Source organism: Anabrus simplex, chromosome 6 (assembly GCF_040414725.1).
Source record: "Anabrus simplex isolate iqAnaSimp1 chromosome 6, ASM4041472v1, whole genome shotgun sequence".
Taxonomy (NCBI): Eukaryota; Metazoa; Arthropoda; class Insecta; order Orthoptera; family Tettigoniidae; genus Anabrus; species Anabrus simplex.
This window is the reverse complement of record NC_090270.1, coordinates 217,134,958-217,154,500: the sequence shown is the minus strand read 5'-3', so window position 1 is coordinate 217,154,500 and position 19,543 is coordinate 217,134,958. Positions and strand designations below refer to the sequence as shown.

Here is a 19,543-nt window from a genome sequence, read left to right as displayed (position 1 = left end):
TGTCGGTGCGACGTAAACAAATTCTAAAAACAAAAAAAAAAACAAAAAAAAACCACTTTAATATGATATAATCTTCTTATGATTCTATGAGTAGATTTTAGTCTGTAATTTTGAAACCGTTTTTGTGGTTCATGTATATGCTTTGGTCACCGCCGTCTCGATCATAATATACTGCATGCTCCTTTCTTGGATACTTTGCGTATAGTATACGCCTTGCCCAGAAATCTTCGCCAGATCACAGGTGAACCACACAACATTTACACATCATCACCATTATTAATCCCATATGATTCGACACACAATACAAAATAAAGAAAGTTTTCCCTTCATTATTGTCTATATGCTTGCAAAATGTTAACTTATTTACTCTAATTCTGTATAAAAGCAAATATTACCTATCAGAAGTAGCCCTATAATCTATTTTCTCAGGTCATAATTTCTTTTCTTGCTACTTGTATTAACGTCGCGCTAACAGATCAAAGGTTGCCGGTGACCGAAGGATGGGAAAGGCCTACGAGTGGGAAGGTAGGGCTTTGGTCTTAATTTAGGAACAGGGCCAGCATTTGCCTGGTGTGACAATGGGAAACCACGGAAAACTATCTTCAGGGATGCCAAAGTGGGATTCGAACCCACTATCTACAGATAGAAGTCAACAGCTGCGCGCCTAATCGCATGGCCAACTTGCTCGGTTTTCAGAAGTAGTATAAATTTGAACACTTCGGCCACCGCCACCTCCACCTGCCCCTGGGAGAGACCTCCTCCACACGGAATGTGCTGACTAAGAGTACCCACGTGCTTAACCTCACATGACCTCACTTGAAAGGTAGGGTGGTTGGCTAAGACCGTGCTCTTAACCTCACATGACCTCACTTGAAAGGTATGGTGGTTGGCTAAGAGCGTGCTCTTAACCTCACATGGCCTCACTTGAAAGGTAGGGCGGTTGGCTAAGAGCGTGCTCTTAACCTCACATGACTTTACGCTGGCTACGTGTTCAAGATTAACTTTATAGACCTGGGGTTCGACCCCAGGCCTAAGGGCGTTAACCTTATAGATCCAGGTCCGATGTCCAAGAGTGTAAGTTTAACCTAACGGCCAACATGATTATGGGTAAGAGTGCAATCTTAACCTATCAGGCATGACGTGTCTAGGCTCAACATCACAGATCCCGGGTTCGACCCCAGGCTTAAGGGCGTTAACCTTACATAACTAAGTTCGATGCCGAGGCTAACCGCATAACAGTGCAGGCTTAACCTTTTATGATGTTAATGGGTAAGAGTGTGCATATTTTTTGCACTAGCAGACCGGACAACGACAGGTTCGAGCACCTCGTTAAATGCACAAAAAGCTACATTCACAAATTTTTGCTAGGTTAGTAACCCTTCCTGATTGCAGGAACAATTCTGCTGAGGCATAACATTGTTCGCTTCATGATACATTTTCAGCGTCCCTCTTTCTGTAACGGATTTGAGCTGTTAGGTTACACTAGTCTTCGGTCCAAGGAAAAATCTAGTATTGGATTTCCTGGTTGTGTTGAGCTTCAGTCTAAGAGAGTCCCAAGTTAGATGTGCGTTCTTTGTTCAAGGGAGTCCTAGACTCGATCTCTGTATAGGTTAGATATTTTGACTAATGTTACTTTTGTTCAACATATGAATAAAGCACATGTATTAAGACTTATACTATCTCCCTAGCCCCGTGCCGCCATCTTTTCTTCTAAATTCAGCTTCCAACGTTACGGCCCCTATGAATAAAGCACATATATTAAGCATTACACCTAACCGAGCTCGATAGCTGCAGTCGCTTAAGTGCGGCCAGTATCCAGTATTCGGGAGATAGTAGGTTCGAACCCCACTGTCGGCAGCCCTGAAAATGGTTTTCCGTGGTTTCCCATTTTCACACCAGGCAAATGCTGGGGCTGTACCTTAATTAAGGCCACGGCCGCTTCCTTCCCACTCCTAGCCCTTCCCTGTCCCACCGTCGCCATAAGACCTATCTGAGTCGGTGCGACGTAAAGCAACTAGCAAAAAAAGCATTACACCATATCCCTAGTTCAATGTGTAGCCACCATTTGTTCCGAGTTCAGCTTCCAGCGTTACGACCCCTATAAATAAAGCACATGTATTAAGCATTTCGCCATCTTCCTAGTCCTATCAGTGCAATGTGTAGCCGCCATCTTGTTCCAATTTCAGCTCCAAGTCGGGAAGGTTAAGTTAGGTTAACGGAAGATTAAGCCTGCACTTTTAGCCAGAGTGTAGAGAAGGGCAACCGGTTAGGTTAACGCCTCGTCAGCGTAACGCTAAGCCTACACTCTTAGCCGTTAACATCGTGTAAGGTTAAGCCTGCACTGTTATGTGGTTAGCCTGAGCATCGAACTAAGGTCTGTAGGTTTAACGCCCTTAAGCCTTGGTAAACCCGGGATCTGTGAGGTTAAGCCTAGGCACGTCATGCCTGATAGGTTAAGATTGTACTCTTACTCATAATCACGTTTGCTGTTATGTTAAGCTTAAACTCTTGGTCATCGAACTTGGGTCTGTAAGGTTAACGCCCTTAGGCCTAGGATCGTACTCGAGGTCTATAAGGTTAAGCCTGAACACGTCGCCGGCGTAAAGTCATGTGAGGTTAAGAGCACGCTCTTAGCCAACCGCCCTACTTTTCAAGTGTGGTCATGTGACGTTAAGCACGTACTCTTAATCAGCACATTCCGTGTGGAGCAGGCCTCTCCCAGGGGCAGGTGGAGGTGGTAGTGGCCGAACTGTCCAAAATTATACTACTGTCAGAATTTCAAAGCTTTCCTGGATGATGGTTTGGACTGACACACCCACTGATTTGTCTTCTGAGTTTTTTCCGTGCAATATTAGCCAGTAACGACCAGACAAACTTTGCTAACATAATTTCACTGAACAGGTTTTGATGGTTAAGTGTGTCATACTTCAAGGAAACTTTGAGAGTTTGCATGAATTTGTTCAGTAGGTGACAGCAGTTCCGAAGACTCCTGCAGGCTGCAAGATTTGTGCTGAATGATTTCAACCCTAGAAGTAGTGTGACAAGTATGATAGAAAAACTTGGGTGGGAGATGCTAGAGACTAGAATACGGTTATGTACCATGTATAATGCCTATTAGAATAAGCCAGCAAGGGGAGAGATGAACAATCGACTAGAAAAGCCGTGTTACATAAGTAGGACAGATCATCCGTATAAAATAAAAGGTAGCTCGCAGAAAACTAACTATTGTAAATATTCATTCGTAAATGGAAGAACTGATGATTAGAATTCATTACATGTAGCTGTCTTAGAGCCTTTTTCCAAAAATGTAAAATGCTTCAAGAGTAGACTTCAGTATTCTGTAAATTGCGTGTAAATTTGTATATGACGGTGTCATATTTTAATGTAACGCTCAATCGACTATAAATCATAGAATTAAGGTATTAAGGCATCTGAATTATTGAAGGTATGTGTGGATTTGTATACGAACGTGTTGTAATTACAATGGTAAAATAATAGTTAATGTAAAAATGTTGAAATACTTAAGGTACGGTACGTGTGAATTTGTATATGTCGGAGCTGTAATGCTAAGTTTATTTTAAGTTTACTTTGTTCGTAGGTACTGTAAGTGATCATTGCCACTGGGATATTTCCCAATTGTGATAAATCTGTGCATAATAATAATAATGATAATAATAATAATAATAATAATAATAATAATAATAATAATAATAATAATAATAATAATAATCAGTGCTTTGTTAAGACATAACTGATTTCCTGTAGAGGTATCAAAGTTGTGGGTACTGAGCCACTTTGATTCAATTGAATTGGTCATTTGGAAAAGGGCACATGTCACTTTTTTTTTTTTCCAAATGCATGTTTTCTCATATTCCTGTAGTTGAAATGTAGAGGCATTGATCCACGCGAAAAAGACACGTCTAAGACTTCTACGTATGGAGGACGGAATCTGACAAATTTTTCATTACATTCGAGAAGGTCACATATCCCACTGCATGTCCTTTTCGAAAGGATCGTATCGAGCCCTGTCAGCGCGCTGTGTTAGTTCCCGCCAGTAGGAACATCTGTAGTGAAAAATATATAATACCTTATAAGATGTATTGAACAATATTACTGGTTTTGTTTATCAGAACGATTTATGTGCATTGTTTGGGATATTTTTGTAATTCTCCGATTTCTAAGTGCTACAGGTTGACTAAAAGGAGACAATGTAATGATAAAATGTAATTTAAAACAAAATTAAAGAGACAGGGATGAAAAATGGGTGTTTAATTTCTAACAACATTCCCTTGGAAAAGGGCACATCTCCAGGAAACAAAATTTGAATTTTTGTCCTTTAGGGATGTAATATGAAATCCGTATTATGGGAATAAAAGGCCCTTTACCTGTTATATGCATTGCCAAAATGCGGCGTTGGTACTTTCACTTATTCACCATTTATTCACTTTTTTTGTTGGTACTTTCACTCATTCACCATTTATTAACGTTTTTGTCTCTTCTGTAAAATTTACTTTTGTGGGCATGTGCCCTTTTCGAAATGACCGATTCAATTTGAATCGTATTGATGTACTTGGCAAAGTCGTCTTGTAGCCTCTGTAATCTTTCACTGTCTCCAGAATGAAAATGCATGCAATCTGTTTTATTTTGTTGTGCATACTGACTCCTTTCACTGATGTTATGAATCGTAAAAGAATTGTAAGTAAATTTTATGGGATTAATTGTTGTGTTCGGCAGGGAAAAATCAATTTCTGCCACGAACCGAGAATAGTTTTTTTTTTTTTTTTTATGAATATTTAATCGTTGCAGTGACAGGTGGACAGAAAAATCTTTACAGTACACAAAACATTCATCTAAAAAGGAGGTAGGTTTGACGTGTTTTCTAGTAAGATATTGAATGGGTTTTGTTATCAGGTTTCTCTGTAATGCATGTGTTGTACTTCTTTCAAGTAATCGGCAGAAATTATTATGCCATCGCCGTCTGACATATCCCTTTGCAGAAACTGTGACCTGACATTCATGTTCACATGACAATAGCCAAAACTAAAGAAGAGTTGACGCTCTTTACCACAAGGGTGCGACACACTGCTTTTCAATATCCCATTGCGAAAATGGCTATACATGGATACAAGAAGTTCTACGATTGTCTATCAAAATTAGTAACGCGTGGACGACCTTAATTACGTGACTAAACAAGTTATAAAGCTCAGATCCCTGCAAATTCGTAACAAAGAATTAGCCAGCAGGAATAGTACCGTAAATCTCTTTGACAGACCATTCACGACAAAACAATGCAGCTTATTTGCCAACTCTAGATTGAAGAAATATTCCAAAATCACAACCACATATCGTTTAATACACTTGCAATGTGTATGGACGACGGATTCGACTATGAGGATGGTTACGCTAATTGTAATTCATCTCAAAACAAAAAATACCACCAATGGCTTGACTATGGCATCATGTTAAACGTTGTGCGGTACTATCTACCATCTCGCGGCGAATTTATGAAACACGGCTATACATCCACGGCCGACTTGATGCGTCGCTGTAGGTAGCGGAGCGCAGCGAGGGATCCAGTCGGCCATGATACACCAAAACCAACGAGCTAGAACGTTGCCTACGAGATACACAAGGCCGGGAAATACAGCCAGCGCCTCTGAGGCGCTGATACAGCACACTAGACTCGTACTTGAGATACTTCCGGCAAGTGCCGCTAGAGTTCTCTTTACTGTTCTGTCTCGCCCTCTCATTACAACACGTTCGAATATGAAAAACTATAAAAATTCATTAAAACTAGTAATTTCAGAAGGCAGCAAACAGATATGAGATCAAAGATAGACCAAGAGCAATTGTTTGACTTATTTTCTACAACGTATTTCTTACAATATGCTTAAACGAAATAAGTAGTTCACGAAAGAACCAGAGAAATCTGATAGCGAGTTTGTCACTTCTTACCGATTCCTTTAATTGTGCCTCAGAGTATCAGATAAGCGGATCGAGACTGCGGTCATAAATAACTTTGGGTTTAATCGCCCTTTATCCAATTATCAGCGATCCAATCTTTTCCTCCGCACATCTGATATTTTGACGTTCATATTGAAGCCGCTGTTTGGTGAGCGATGTTATGCCCGGTACGCAAATATTTAGCGTCGTTTCACCGTATTTCTCGTTTTTCTTCCCGTAAAATTAAATTTGTGTTCGCCTCTGTGGTGTAGTGGTTAGTGTGATTAGCTGTCACCCCCTGAGGTCTGGATTCGATTCCCGGCCCTGCCACGAAATTTCAAAAGTGGTACGAGGGCTGGAACGGGGTCCACTCAGCCTCGGGAGGTCAACGGGGTAGAGGTGGGTTCGATTCCCACGATTAAGGCCACGGCCGCTTCCTTCCCTCTTCCCTGCCTGTCCTTTCCAATCTTTCCATCCCTCCACAAGGCTCCTGTTCAGCATAGCAGGTGAGGCTGCCTGGGCGAGGTACTGGTCATACTCCTCAGCTGTATCCCCCGACCCAAAGTCTGGTGCTCCAGGACACTACCCTTGAGTTGTAGAGGTGGACTCGTTGAGTCCGAGGGAAAAACCGACCCTGGAGGGTAAACGGATGAAGAAAGAAGAAGAAAATTAAATTCGTTCTAACAGGAATAAAGCTCCTAAATGACCAATTTTAGCATGCTTTTCAATTTAGTTTGCTTTTTGGTCAAGTTCAGATACCGTAAAACTTTTTTTCTGATTTCATTACCCGTATCCTACTTCTCAATTTACAGGTTATTTTTCGTAATCTGGTATTTAATTTTCTCATCCGTATATTTTTTTAGATTTAACAGAGATACTCGTAGACTTTCCTTGATATAGAAACGAGACTTGTACTCCTTTTTCGTTTGTGGCTGACGCATGAAGATATGGTATGTTCATCGTTATCTGAATCGGAACTTTTACTAAATTTTGATGGCAATACATCATTTTTGGGAGCTGGACGCTTCGTGCTTTTGACCTTTTCCTGTTTGTGAACAGGATACACAATGAAGACAGAAGGAAATTTGATTGATGTGCTTACACTGAAATCTGTTTTGTGAGAAGAATTGCTAGGTACTTAAAGAGATCCTACTATATCACTTTGCCTAGAAATAGTTTGCTTCCATTTCTCCCTTAAACCGCACTCAGAAGGGAAACTATGGAACGTCAATTTTCATGCTTTTTTAGTGTCATCCGAAATAGAGAGGTACACAACATGTACCTTCTTCTCAACCTCACAGACACTCACCGACACAAACAATATTCACAATAAATTGCACAAAATCAACACAGCATCACAATTACTCCGCATATCACAATGTTAAAGTCCGCCAAGAATAGAACAGAAACCTGACATCTAGCGGCCAAACTGTGAACGCGGTCGGGCCGCTTTTTCAGCGACAAATTAGTAGCTATGTCCCGGCCTTGTACATCTCGTAGGCAACGGCAAGAATAAGAGTGAGGGGCTATATGACGGACATCAGCGCTCCATGCGGAGTCAAGTTCATAAAGGGCAGACATGCTTTGAGCCGTCAAAACAAAGCGAGTTGCCGCGAGAACAAATGATCTCCATCTACAATAAACACTTCGTAAATTTCACAAACAATAGTTAAATACTGCATTTATCATACTGGTGTACGTTTGACCGAAACAGGCCTTCATAATGGACCAATTTCAAGATTACCTTTCAGCTAGTAATCCCAGTACGGTATGATGCGGTAATGGGGAAAAAATTATATGTCCTCTGCATTAAGATAAATAACAATAGTGGTACACCATGGGGATACAATACGTTAAAAATCATGACCAGAATGACGTTGTAACCTATCCTAGGTCCCTTTCGTTTTAAGTATTTCCGTCATATTCACGGTTTTTATTGTAATTTCCGGACAGACCGAGTAACTCAAACGGTATTTAAGGTGCTCAAATAAGTCAGCCTCGTGTCGGTCGATTTACTGGCACATAAAATAACTCTTGCGGGACAAAATTCCGGCACCTCGGTGTCCCCGAAAACCGTAAAAGTAATTAGTGGGACGTAAAATCAATAACTTATTCTTCTTCTTATTATTATCTCTACAATTGCTTCCGCCAATACAAAGCAAGTAGGTGTGGCATTTAATGAAACTGCGAGACTAATTACTGGACGTTTGAAGCCAACTCCAGTTGACAAACTGTATTGTATGTCAGGAATTGCTTCTCCTGATATACGCCGGGAAGTATCCGCAAATGCCGAAAGGAAAAAAGTTGAAGAAAATGAGCTACATCCACTACACAGACACACTCCACCAAAGCCTAGATTGAAATCTAGGAGGAGCTTCCTACAATCAACATCTTCACTAAACACATCTCCGAAGAAAGCCAAAGAAAAATTGTGGGCAGCCAGAAGAAGTCATCTTCAAACATGGACAAAACCAGCTGAATGTTTACCAACCGGACACAACTTGGACTGGATCACATATCGGATCACTGAACAGGTTGAGAACAGGTGGTGGAAAGTCTAAGGACAACTTAGTGAAATGGGGATATTTGGATGTGTCATCAGTGTCATCAGTCATCACTATGTGAATGCGGAGAGGTGCCGACTACCAAGCATCTGTGATAATGCCCGCGTTGCCCTGATTCTTGTAGTGAGGAGGATTTGCTCAAGGCACAAGGAAATGCAATCGCAGTTGCTTATGTGTAAATATTCCTTCTGTTTTATTGTTACCAAGTTACTAAATTGTAATGTAGAAACCAAAACAAAAAAGTTATATTATTATTATTATTATTATTATTATTATTATTATAATTATATATTATATATTATATATTATATATTATAATTATAATAATTATTATTATTATTGAAATTTACGCTGTGCTACAACAGCCAAGCAGGGCAACACTCTTGTTCCGATTTCGTGGCCTGTTCGTATGTCACTGTATGACAATTCTCATTATATCCTTTCCCAAATCAGCGCATCGTAATGTTGGCCTCGCGCTGCAACATGGATGAAGCGGCGCTATTCGCACTCTATGATTATTAATGCTCTAATCTTTCGGCTAACGGTGTTTACTTTTGCACCAGTTATTCCATAATGGGTATTTTCAATATTTTTCGTCAGTCGGCAGCCACGCCTCCTTGCTGATGTGACCACTGAAAATATGGCGGGCGTTCTTTCAATTAGCTTCAGCCAGGCAGCGCTTCCGCCTCTCTATGTTATTCTAGCTCGTTGACCAGTTTCATAGGGCATGGAGTATATTATGATCGAGACGGCGGTGGTTTTGGTATTTACGTTAGGTTGTTTACATGGTTACGGATTATACATTCTCATTATTTTCTGTTACCAAATTTGAACTTATTTCTTATTGGAAACCTAGTTAGATTCTCTGTGTGTCAATATAATTTTTTTTTGCATTACGGTACTGCATTTCTTGTGAAATTTGAAGAATTGACTTAATTAATTGGTCATTGCAACTGACACATAACCTAGCAGATCGCAGTGTCATGTTAATCATATGCTCTGTTTTACTTACTACTACGTCCGTAGTAAATAGATCACTCAGTTCAAGTTGAGTATTGTCTAATTTGTCAGAAAATATGTAAATCAATGGCGGAAGCAAATACACCCACAGTCAAAGCGGATCCAAGGGAGAGAAGTAGAAGACTGACTCAACGATACGGAGTTTTCTTTTCTGAACTTCCAGATGTCTTAGTTGATGACGTTGATAGGTCCACTGGCAGTTCTCTGTCCAGTGGGAGTGATAGAGATATACGTACGCTCGAAGATAGCACTGGAGACAATTCAGCAGAAATAGATCTAGACGCTTCTGCTAACATCCAGCATGCAGAGTTGGCTACTGATACGGTAGAGGCCCAAAACGATGAGAACGTTAAGTCCTTGAACAAGCCCAAAAAATGATATGAGATTCTTGCAACTGAATACTTTGAAGTTATTACAGAAGACGTGTGGGATTTCTCATAAAGCAAAGTAATGAATCACCAGGACGTCAGTACCCATAAATAAGGTATTATCCTTCACAAAATTAGGAAAATCATGATAATAAACAAAATGATCTTAAGGTAAACCTCAGAAAAATCCAGGAGACACAGAAAAGAGAATAAACAGAAGTACGAATATGAAGTTGTCCAGTAGGGTACTATATAAAAAAATACGTAAAGTCGTTATACACATGTTTAATGATTTAAATAGCAAAGCGTCGTGTAAAATTCCTATTCCATTTTAACAGGATATTTTCAAGCACGCATCCGGCGTAGAAAGCAAACTTTCTCAATTTGGCAAGAAAGTAAGTAACTGAAGCATTTCTGAAGATGAGGCAGATATTCATATTCATAAATGTTGGCATTTCACCAGGAGCAGCCAGAAAAAAGAATACGTGTATTGCAGCACCTGAAAACTACAGTTCTCACACAACTCGCGAATATCATGTTTCACGTTAGCCAAAGCAATCAAAACAGTTCATAAAATAGTAATAAAGAATGACCTGTAAATGAACTGGAGTATCACTTTTTCCGTCTTCCGAACAATTTTCTGAAGACGGACAACCTACATATATCATTTGTATCATTACACTTCTGACTGGCAATTAAGCTCATATTAACCTTTCTTATCTAAATATTTGTTTACGGTATATGAACAAATATATCAAAGTTGCTTTTATATTCACCCAACTTTCCTTAAATAAATCAACCAGCCAATCAATAACTAATCGCATAAATAAATTAAATAAGTAGATACATATACCTAAATAAATATACCGAGTGAGTTGGCTGTGCGGTTAGGGGTGCGCAGCTGTGAGCTTGCATTCGGAAGATAGTGGGTTCGAACTCCACTGTTGACAGCCCTGAAGATGGTTTTCCGTAGGTTTTGCATTTTCACGCCAGGCAAATGCTGGGGCTGTACCTTAATTAAGGCCACGGCCCCTTTCTTCCAACTCCTAGCCCTTTCCTATCCCATCGTCGCCATAAAACCTATCTGTGACGGTGCGACGTAAAGCAACTTGTAAAAAAAAAAAACTTAAAAGAAATCAATAAATATGTTTACTCTTCTTCTTCTTGAATGTGCCATACCGGATGCTTCTGACGTTGTCTATCAGTCTGGCGTATTTGTCTCTGTTTTCTATAAGTTGAGGGTTTCGTATATCCGTCCAGTGTTGAATGTTTCCCAGCCAGGATGCTCGTCTTTTTCCAACACATCATCGCTCAGCTGAAGTCCAATAAGCGACTGAAACTCAGCCATGCATGCCATCAGTACTATGGGCAACGTGGTAAATGTTCTTTAGATCGATGCTTACGCGCAGTTACTCGCACCCCAGCAACGAAAATCCTGATGATGGTTTACCATGGTCGATTATTTTCACAGTAGTGCTTATTTCCGGACTCTAGGCCTTTCTGAACGCCCGCAGCTGAGAGATCTCCGTCAAGACCAACGCACAGTCTGAGTAACAGCAGCAGCGGCTTCCACAGCACAGATCAGACCTGATGTGACACCAGAAGTATCCAGCAAGGACCATTGTGAAACGCTGCTCCTAGCACGACTATGGGTACACAGGTCTCTGGCCAGATTGGAAATTACTCCATAATATACAGGGTTATTCTAAATGATTGTCGGGGTTTCGTGGTTTTTTTTTTTTTTTTTTTTTTTTTTTTGAAAACGTGGAAAACGTACCATTTTTATTGTTGCATTAACGGTCAGACAAACTCTCAAAGTTTTGTTTTGCATCAACTGTAGTACATAAGTTACCACCAGATGGCAGTAATAGCAGTGTTTAACAAAATGGCGGTTAGCGATAAGGAGAAAGCTTTTTGTACTTTTGAATTTCATCAACACCGATCCGTTACCAGAGTCCAGCGCCATTTTCGGACAAAATACGGGAAGGAGCCTCCTTCCGACAACTCTATTCGGTGATGGTACGCACAATTTGTGGATACAGGTTGTTTGTGCAAAGGGAAAAGCAGTGTGCGTCCCGCTGTGTCAGAAGCGGATGTGAATCCTAGGGGCGTTTATGTCCGTAGTCCTAAGAAGTCAATGAGGAGATGTAGCAGGGAACTGCAAGTTCCTCAAACCACAGTATGGCGTGTGTTACGAATGCGCCTAAAGGTAAAAACCATATCGCCTACAACTGCGTCAAGAACTCCCACAACGATGGATGGGACGGAAGGTGATCTGATGCTCTTACCCTTTCCACCACGCTCATCAGATCTTACACCATGCGATTTCTTCCTGTGGGGATATGTTAAAGATCAGGTATTTGTTCCTCCTCTACCGGTGGATATTCAGGAAGTGAAGCAGCGCATCCAAGCCGCCTTCGAAAGCATCACCGCTGCTATGTTGACTCGTGTGTGGGAAGAGATGGACTATCAAGTAGATGTGTGTAGAGTGACACAAGGCGCACATATCGAGCATTTGTATTGTATGTCAAAATAACTTTATGAGTTACAGTACACAATAAGACAAGATTCATATTCCTGCGAAAATTGCACTGAGAGTTATGAATTTTCGTAACCCCGACAATCATTTAGAATAACCCTGTATAACATTCATATTCCACATCTACATTGAGGATTAATGTCGGCTCCAATAACACTATTTGTATTTAGAGATGGCAGCAGGTTCTGTCTTTGAGTGTAGTCCATGTGCGTGACTTAAAGGCAGACGGTTATGGCCTCAACGTGAAATGATGCTGAAACTACCGAAACATTGCTCACTGTGTTTGCCACAAGATGAAATGAACACAGTTTTTCTACTTGAAGGCAAACTCCTATTGATTCCAATGAATAACAGCCCGTTGGATATAGTCTCCTCACTTCCTCCAAGCACCGTTTTTAATTTGTATAATGTTTCACGGTCTCATTGAAACATGCCATATAGGCATATAGGTAATTACTCTAACTGAAGTATTGGTACCACTATCTCCAAAATTGTTACCGCACATTAAATAACTACCTCTACCTGTATGAAACTCTCGAATGTTTTTATATTTGTTAAATATTTACAACTTCACTGATGAACTATTTTTAATTACAAGAGGCCTGTGTACGTTTCCCAATGGTCCTTGCTGGATACTCTTGGCGTCACATCAGGCCTGATCTGTGCTGTGGAAGCCGTTGCTTCTGTCCAGACTGTCCGTCGATCTTGATGGAGGTCCCTCACCACGTCGTTCAGAAAGGCCCAGCCAGAATGTGAAAATAAGCAATACTGTGAAAATAAACAACCACTGGCCTATTTTGCGGTGAAGTTGAGTACTACTGTATTATTTTTCTGGGGATTTTAAATGTATAATGATAACATCACGTGGCATACTCGAATAATACACAGCATTTAATAACCTGGTTTATAGGATTACCAATAACTTCAATAAATAAATAAATAAATAAATAAATAAATAAATAAATAAATAAATAAATAAATAAATAAATAAATAAGTAAATAAATAAATAAATATTGAGGGCCCAGGGGCTCTCAACGTGGAAGCGTGCGTTGGCAACTACGGGACCCTCACCTGAGTCCTGGCATTGCTTATACTTACTTGTGCCAGGCTCTTCACTTTCATCTATCCTATCCGATCTCCCTTGGTCAGCTGTTGTTCTTTTTCGACACCGACAGTATTAGATTGCGAGGCCTAGGGAGTCTTTCGTGTTCACGCCCTTCGTGGCCTTTGTCTTACTTCCGCCGATACCTTCATTTTCCGAAGTGTCGGATCCCTTCCATTTTTCTCTCTGATTAGTGTTAGATAGAGGATGGTTGTCTAAATGTACTTCGTCTTAAAAATAATCACCACCACCACCACCACCACCGAGCTCGATAGAGCTGTAGTCGCTTAAGTGCGGCCAGTATCCAGTATTCGGGAGATAGTGGGTTCGAACGCCACTGTCGACAGCCCTGAAGATGGTTTTCCGTGGTTTCCCATTTTCACACCAGGCAAATGCTGAGGTTGTATCTTAATTAAGGCCACGGCCGCTTCCTTCCCAGTCCTAGCACTTTCCTGTCCCATTGTCGCCATAAGATCTATCTGTGTCGGTGCGACGTAAAGCCACTTGCAAAAAAATCCACCACCACCACTACCAAAATCACAATTATCTGCATTTAGGGCTGTTTTATAGGTGGCAGTTTCCCTATCGATTGTTTACCTAGTCGTTTTTTAAATTTCTATATGTAATATCGTGTCAAGTATCTGCACGAATATAAATGTAGAAAGTGCAGAAGGAGCAATTCCATAATAACCTATCTTAATAAGTATCCTACCAACAAAACTATGGATATTTAAACTGGAAAAACAAAGCACAGTATTTCGCCCAAACCAGGTTTATTATCTGTAATAAACCTAAAATACGTAACCTAAAGTACGCAATCTACCGAACATCAACAGAACTACTTAACGTAAAATTTAAAAAAGTCATTACTAATCTTGATTACTGCCGACAATCATCAACACAAAATGTTTACTCCACTAACCGGATCAATCACACAAAAATATTTCTATTATGCTAAGTAATACTTTATCACCATCTACGGCCTTTCACTACCGCGTCTGACAATGGAATCCAATTGTAGTATTATTATTTCGTCCAATTCGTATATAGATTTTAATTAAGATGACCACGAGAGGAGGAAAAAAACCAGCAAGACTTATCCAGAATAAAGCGACATGTCTGGTTAATTCTGCTAGCACGGGGACTGAGTGTTACACACACTACATCGCACTACCAACCACCACATAAAAAAGCAATAGTGAATATATCCCTCCACAAAGGATTGGCGTTTGGGAAGTTGGGCTTAATCCACATAGAGTGCGGATTGCAAATAATTGGGAAGAACAAGATGGTACAGTTTACAGACCTATGTACCACTACATTCTTGTAAATTTATGATATATAAACACAGAACTGTCAATACTGTACACTAGAATGATATATTCCAACACCCTATACCTAAATTCAGCAAGTTCACTGCAGCTGCAGACTAGGGAGAAATACCTCCTCCGCCACTGACCACGACCTAAGGCCACTGGAAGCTCGTGAATGGCGGATTTTGCTTGTTTGTGGACCTCAGTGTGCATCTACTCCCTGTGTAATTTACACTGGAAATGTAAATCGTTTGCAAGTTGAGAGGCTTTCTAAGAATTACTATTTCATAAGCAGTTTGATTTCGTTCTAATCCTTCCTCACTAGACCTGCGTGTTAGCTCAAAAACTATATGTCGCGCTAACCAGTCACTTTTGTCATGTCAACACGGACTGCAATGATTGTGCGGGTTTTGATGAGTGTGTTTCTATTCTCTCTGTTGCTGTGTTAGGCCAGCAAGTGCCAGGCCTAGAAAATATAGATTAAGTAGAACCGAAACTAGCTGTGCAAATTGTGATGCCCACATGTGAGGGAGAACAACTGTTTTAAAATGTTGCATTCACGTGTTATGTTGAGAAAAAGAACATTTGATTAAATAGCTTTCACATAAATTGCGCCCCAGGGGCTCTGAACTTTGGGGCGTGGGTTGGCGACCACGGGGCCCTTAGCTCAGTTCTGACATTGCTTCCACTTACTTGTGCCATGCTCCTCTCTTTCATCTCTCCTATCCGATCTTCCTTGGTTAACTCTTGTTCTTTTCCGACTCCGACGCTATTAGGTTCCCGAGGGCTAGGGAGTCTTTAATTTTCACGCCCTTCGTGGTCCTTGTCTTCCTTTGGCCGATATCTTCATTTTTCGAAGTGTCGGATCCCTTCCATTTTTCTCTCTGATTAGTGTTATGTAGAGGATGGTTGCCTAGTTGTTCTTCCTCTTAATAATAACCACTACCACTCATATAAATTGCTACAATTTCGTTGAAAATTGTCAGCAGTATAATTTGTTTAATTATTTGGTATTCCCCTGCTTCCCTCCAAAAAAAAAAAAAAAAAATAGTTACGAGCTGTTTTGAAATATTTTACTTTAACCATCCTCTTTTGTCAAATAGTGGGAAATCTTTGCTGGAAAACACTTAACCTGCACGACTGCGCTGGCACCTTTCCACTACACATTTACTACACAGGTAGATTTCGATGCCACTGGGGTTGGACATAATCACCATATTTACCTTGTGTGAAATGAAAGAAAAGAAAAGAAAAGAAAAAAAGGAACCTAGTCTTGCTACAATGTGGTTTGAACTCATCACCTCCTAAGCTGACACTTACACCTCACGCGACTCTTATCACTTCATAAGCTCGCTCCGTAGAATTATATTAGTCCCGCCTACAACCGGGATAGAGCTTGGGGAACACCCACCAGATAACGACAGGTTGTCGGTAGTATATAAAAAGGAACGTCTTCCGTCCACGGCAGTTCACCAACGTAGTACATCATATTATCCATCAGGTAAGAACCTAATTTCTGAAGACTACTGTGAAACATAAGAGATTTTGTTTTCAATACATGCTGTGATTTTAAGTTCAAATGTTGACACTAGATAGGAACTGTGACGTCAGAAATGTCATTAACCATAAAGATAAGCCAGTGCGCCAAGAATTAATATTTCATTTTCATTGAATTACCCCATGTATTTATGAGGTCGGTTGAGTCACCATGTATGAATTTGGATTTTCAGCCAGAGATTTAACGGGCACATGTTCCAAAATAACTATTATCTGTAATTTTGGTCCAATTTTATACAACATTTTAGCGGTTTATTAATATGGCTCTAGTTAAGAATGCTTGTCACTTTTGCCTAAACTAATATTTTCGAAAATATAGCGCTTTTAATAAACAATTTGCTCAATTACCAAAATTTTAAAAACTATACTGTTCATTTGGTCGCACTTAAACCTTAGGGTATACTGTGAATTTAACTTCACTTTGATGATTTATGCTTGATGTAGCAACTCTGCTCGCATAAAGATATGCTATTCTATGTCTTGTGATTGTGATATTAGCGTCACTTACGCATGCATTAGTGGCGCCACGAGTTTACTACGTGATATATGAGTTATTATCCATTTCAAAATAACGGCAGACAAAGCTGCCATAAAGTAGTGCTCCCAATGCGTAAATTGAAAGGACATAAGTTTAACTTAGGACAAATTTACTTTTGGTAAAATTATAGAGAATAAAATATTAAATCAGAAGATCCGAAGCAAAATTTCTAGTTTTTGTTTATTCCCATTACCAGTAACAGGTCCGACTCGTTGGCTGAATTGTCAGCGTACTGGCCTTCGGTTCAGAGGGTCCCGGGTTCGATTCCCGGCCGGGTCGGGGATTTTAACCTTCATTGGTTAATTCTAGTGGCCCGGGGACTGGGTGTTTGTGCTGTCCCCAACATTCCTGCAACTCACACACCACACATAACACTATACTCCACCACAATAACATGCAGTTTCCTACACATGGCAGATGCCGCCCAACCTCATCGGAGGGTCTGCCTTACAAGGGCTGCACTCGGCTAGAAATAGCCACACGAAATTATTATACCAGTAACAGAAGATGCTTCAACAGAGCTACCAAAGTTTCTGAATGTTTTCAATTCTTCGATTATATTCTGTCTAACTATTTTGATTCGTCAATGTACTCCCTAATTTATGGATTTAAGTACCGAATTTAGAACGTGTGTGAACTTAAATCCCGACAGAATGTTACCACAATTGATTGTAACATGAGTTTCATAACGTGCGTCCGCCGATCATATACGGCTTTTATTGCTAAACAATGCAGGAAGTAGAAATAGGAGGGACAGGAATAAAGAAAACGGGGATAAAACCAAAAGAGAAATTGCATTTCCAACCAGTAACAACGATAAATTACAACATAGACTGTACTTTGGACCTCGAGAATAGGTGAGTACAATTTTAAATTCATTTTACAGTGTTGTCATATTCAGTGATGGCGCGTGACCCTTATCAAAGTGTCAGCACACTATGGATAAACCAATGTATGGGTGTTAAAGCTCAAATAGATTCATGCATTTTTAAACATACACAAATCAATCCTCTCCGTACATCTGCATATATTACATCTTGTAACGCAGCTCTATCCGGCAATTTTTGGCAGCAACAATGTCTATAACAGAATCATGGAACCCCGGATTCTTCCTACAGCTTTTCAGGAGGTTCTTCTCAATTGAAATTAATGCTAATTTTAATCATCTTTCTTGTGCTTGCGTACTTCTTAAATAGGTTTTTATCCGCTTTATTGCCGAGAAAGATCGTTCGACAGAGACGCTAGTAGCAGAAATAGTCAAAATTATAGAACAGAGTTTGATTACTTCAGGTAATGCCACACTTAATCCTGAACGTGTTAAATACGAGTATTTATACAGTTCTAGTACGTAGGACTTCTTAAATTTTGTTGATGGGTAGATGGCCGACAACTCGATTTTGAGTACCAGGACACTGAAGCAGCCACCACATGATTTAACCAGGGACTAGAATGGCTGAGCAGGAAAAGAGTCCACGTATGTTCCAAACAAGTTAAATTCCAAAAGAGAAAGAAATTCCAGCTTATTCAGTTCGAAAAAAAAAAGGTACGTTATATGTCGAACCATTGTATCAAGTACTTCACAATGCAGTCTGAAATTTGTCAATTTCCATATCACAAATTCGCTGTCTTTTAACACTAACTTTTGTTTGGCGAAACTGATGAATGTTCGTTTGTGCACTGCTTCCGAAACAAATAAAATTTATCACGTTTGTCATTCAGAAATCTCTTGAATTTCGACCCTGGCAGCACAATATCGTATGTCATTAATTTTAGTTTGTAAAATGTTGAACAAGACTTTTGCTTAAGATAATACATACATACATACATACATACATACATACATACATACATACATACATACATACATACATACATACATACATGCATACATTATCATTATAGACTGTTATGCCTTTCAGCGTTCAGTCTGCAAGCCTCTGTGAATTTACTAAATGTCGCCACAATCCTCGATTTGCAACTAGTGTTGTGGCTTCATTTAGTTCTATACCTCTTATCTTTAAATCGTTAGAAACCGAGTCTAACCATCGTCGTCTTGGTCTACCTCTACTTCTCTTACCCTCTATAACAGAGTCCATTATTCTCCCAGGTAACCTACCCTCCTACATTCGCCTCACATGCCCCCACCACCGAAGCCGGTTTATGCGTACAGCTTCATCCATCGAGTTCATTTCTAAATTAGCCTTTATCTCTTCATTCCGAGTATCCTGCCATTGTTCCCACCTGTTTGTACCAGCAATCATTCTTGCTACTTTCATGTCTGTTACTTCTAACTTATGAATAAGATATCCTGAGTCCACCCAGCTTTCGCTACCGTAAAGCAAAGTTGGTCTGAAATAGACCGATGTAAAGATAGTTTCGTCCGGGAGCTAACTTCCCTCTTACAGAACATTGTTGATCGCATCTGCGAGCTCACTGCATTAGCTTTACGACACCTTAATTCAATCTCACTTACTATATTACCATCCTGGGAGAACACACAACCTAAATACTTGAAATTATCGACCTGTTCTAGTTTTGCATCACCAATCTGACATTCAATTCTGTTGAATTTCTTACCTACTGACATCAATTTAGTCT

The 19,543-nt window shown here is 40.0% G+C and overlaps 2 protein-coding genes across 2 annotated transcripts in view; one reads left to right on the top strand and one right to left on the bottom strand.

The window, feature by feature from the left end:
* The window catches only part of Hasp (Hig-anchoring scaffold protein), a 1,448,565-nt gene that overhangs the window by 340,552 nt on the left and 1,088,470 nt on the right, over positions 1–19,543 (bottom strand). The window lies entirely within an intron of this gene.
* The window catches only part of LOC136875390 (uncharacterized), a 127,357-nt gene that overhangs the window by 68,416 nt on the left and 39,398 nt on the right, over positions 1–19,543 (top strand). The window contains exon 6 of the mRNA XM_067148942.2: positions 9,691–9,880. Coding sequence (XP_067005043.2) covers positions 9,691–9,880 — 190 coding nt within the window. The remainder of the gene's footprint in view (positions 1–9,690; positions 9,881–19,543) is intronic.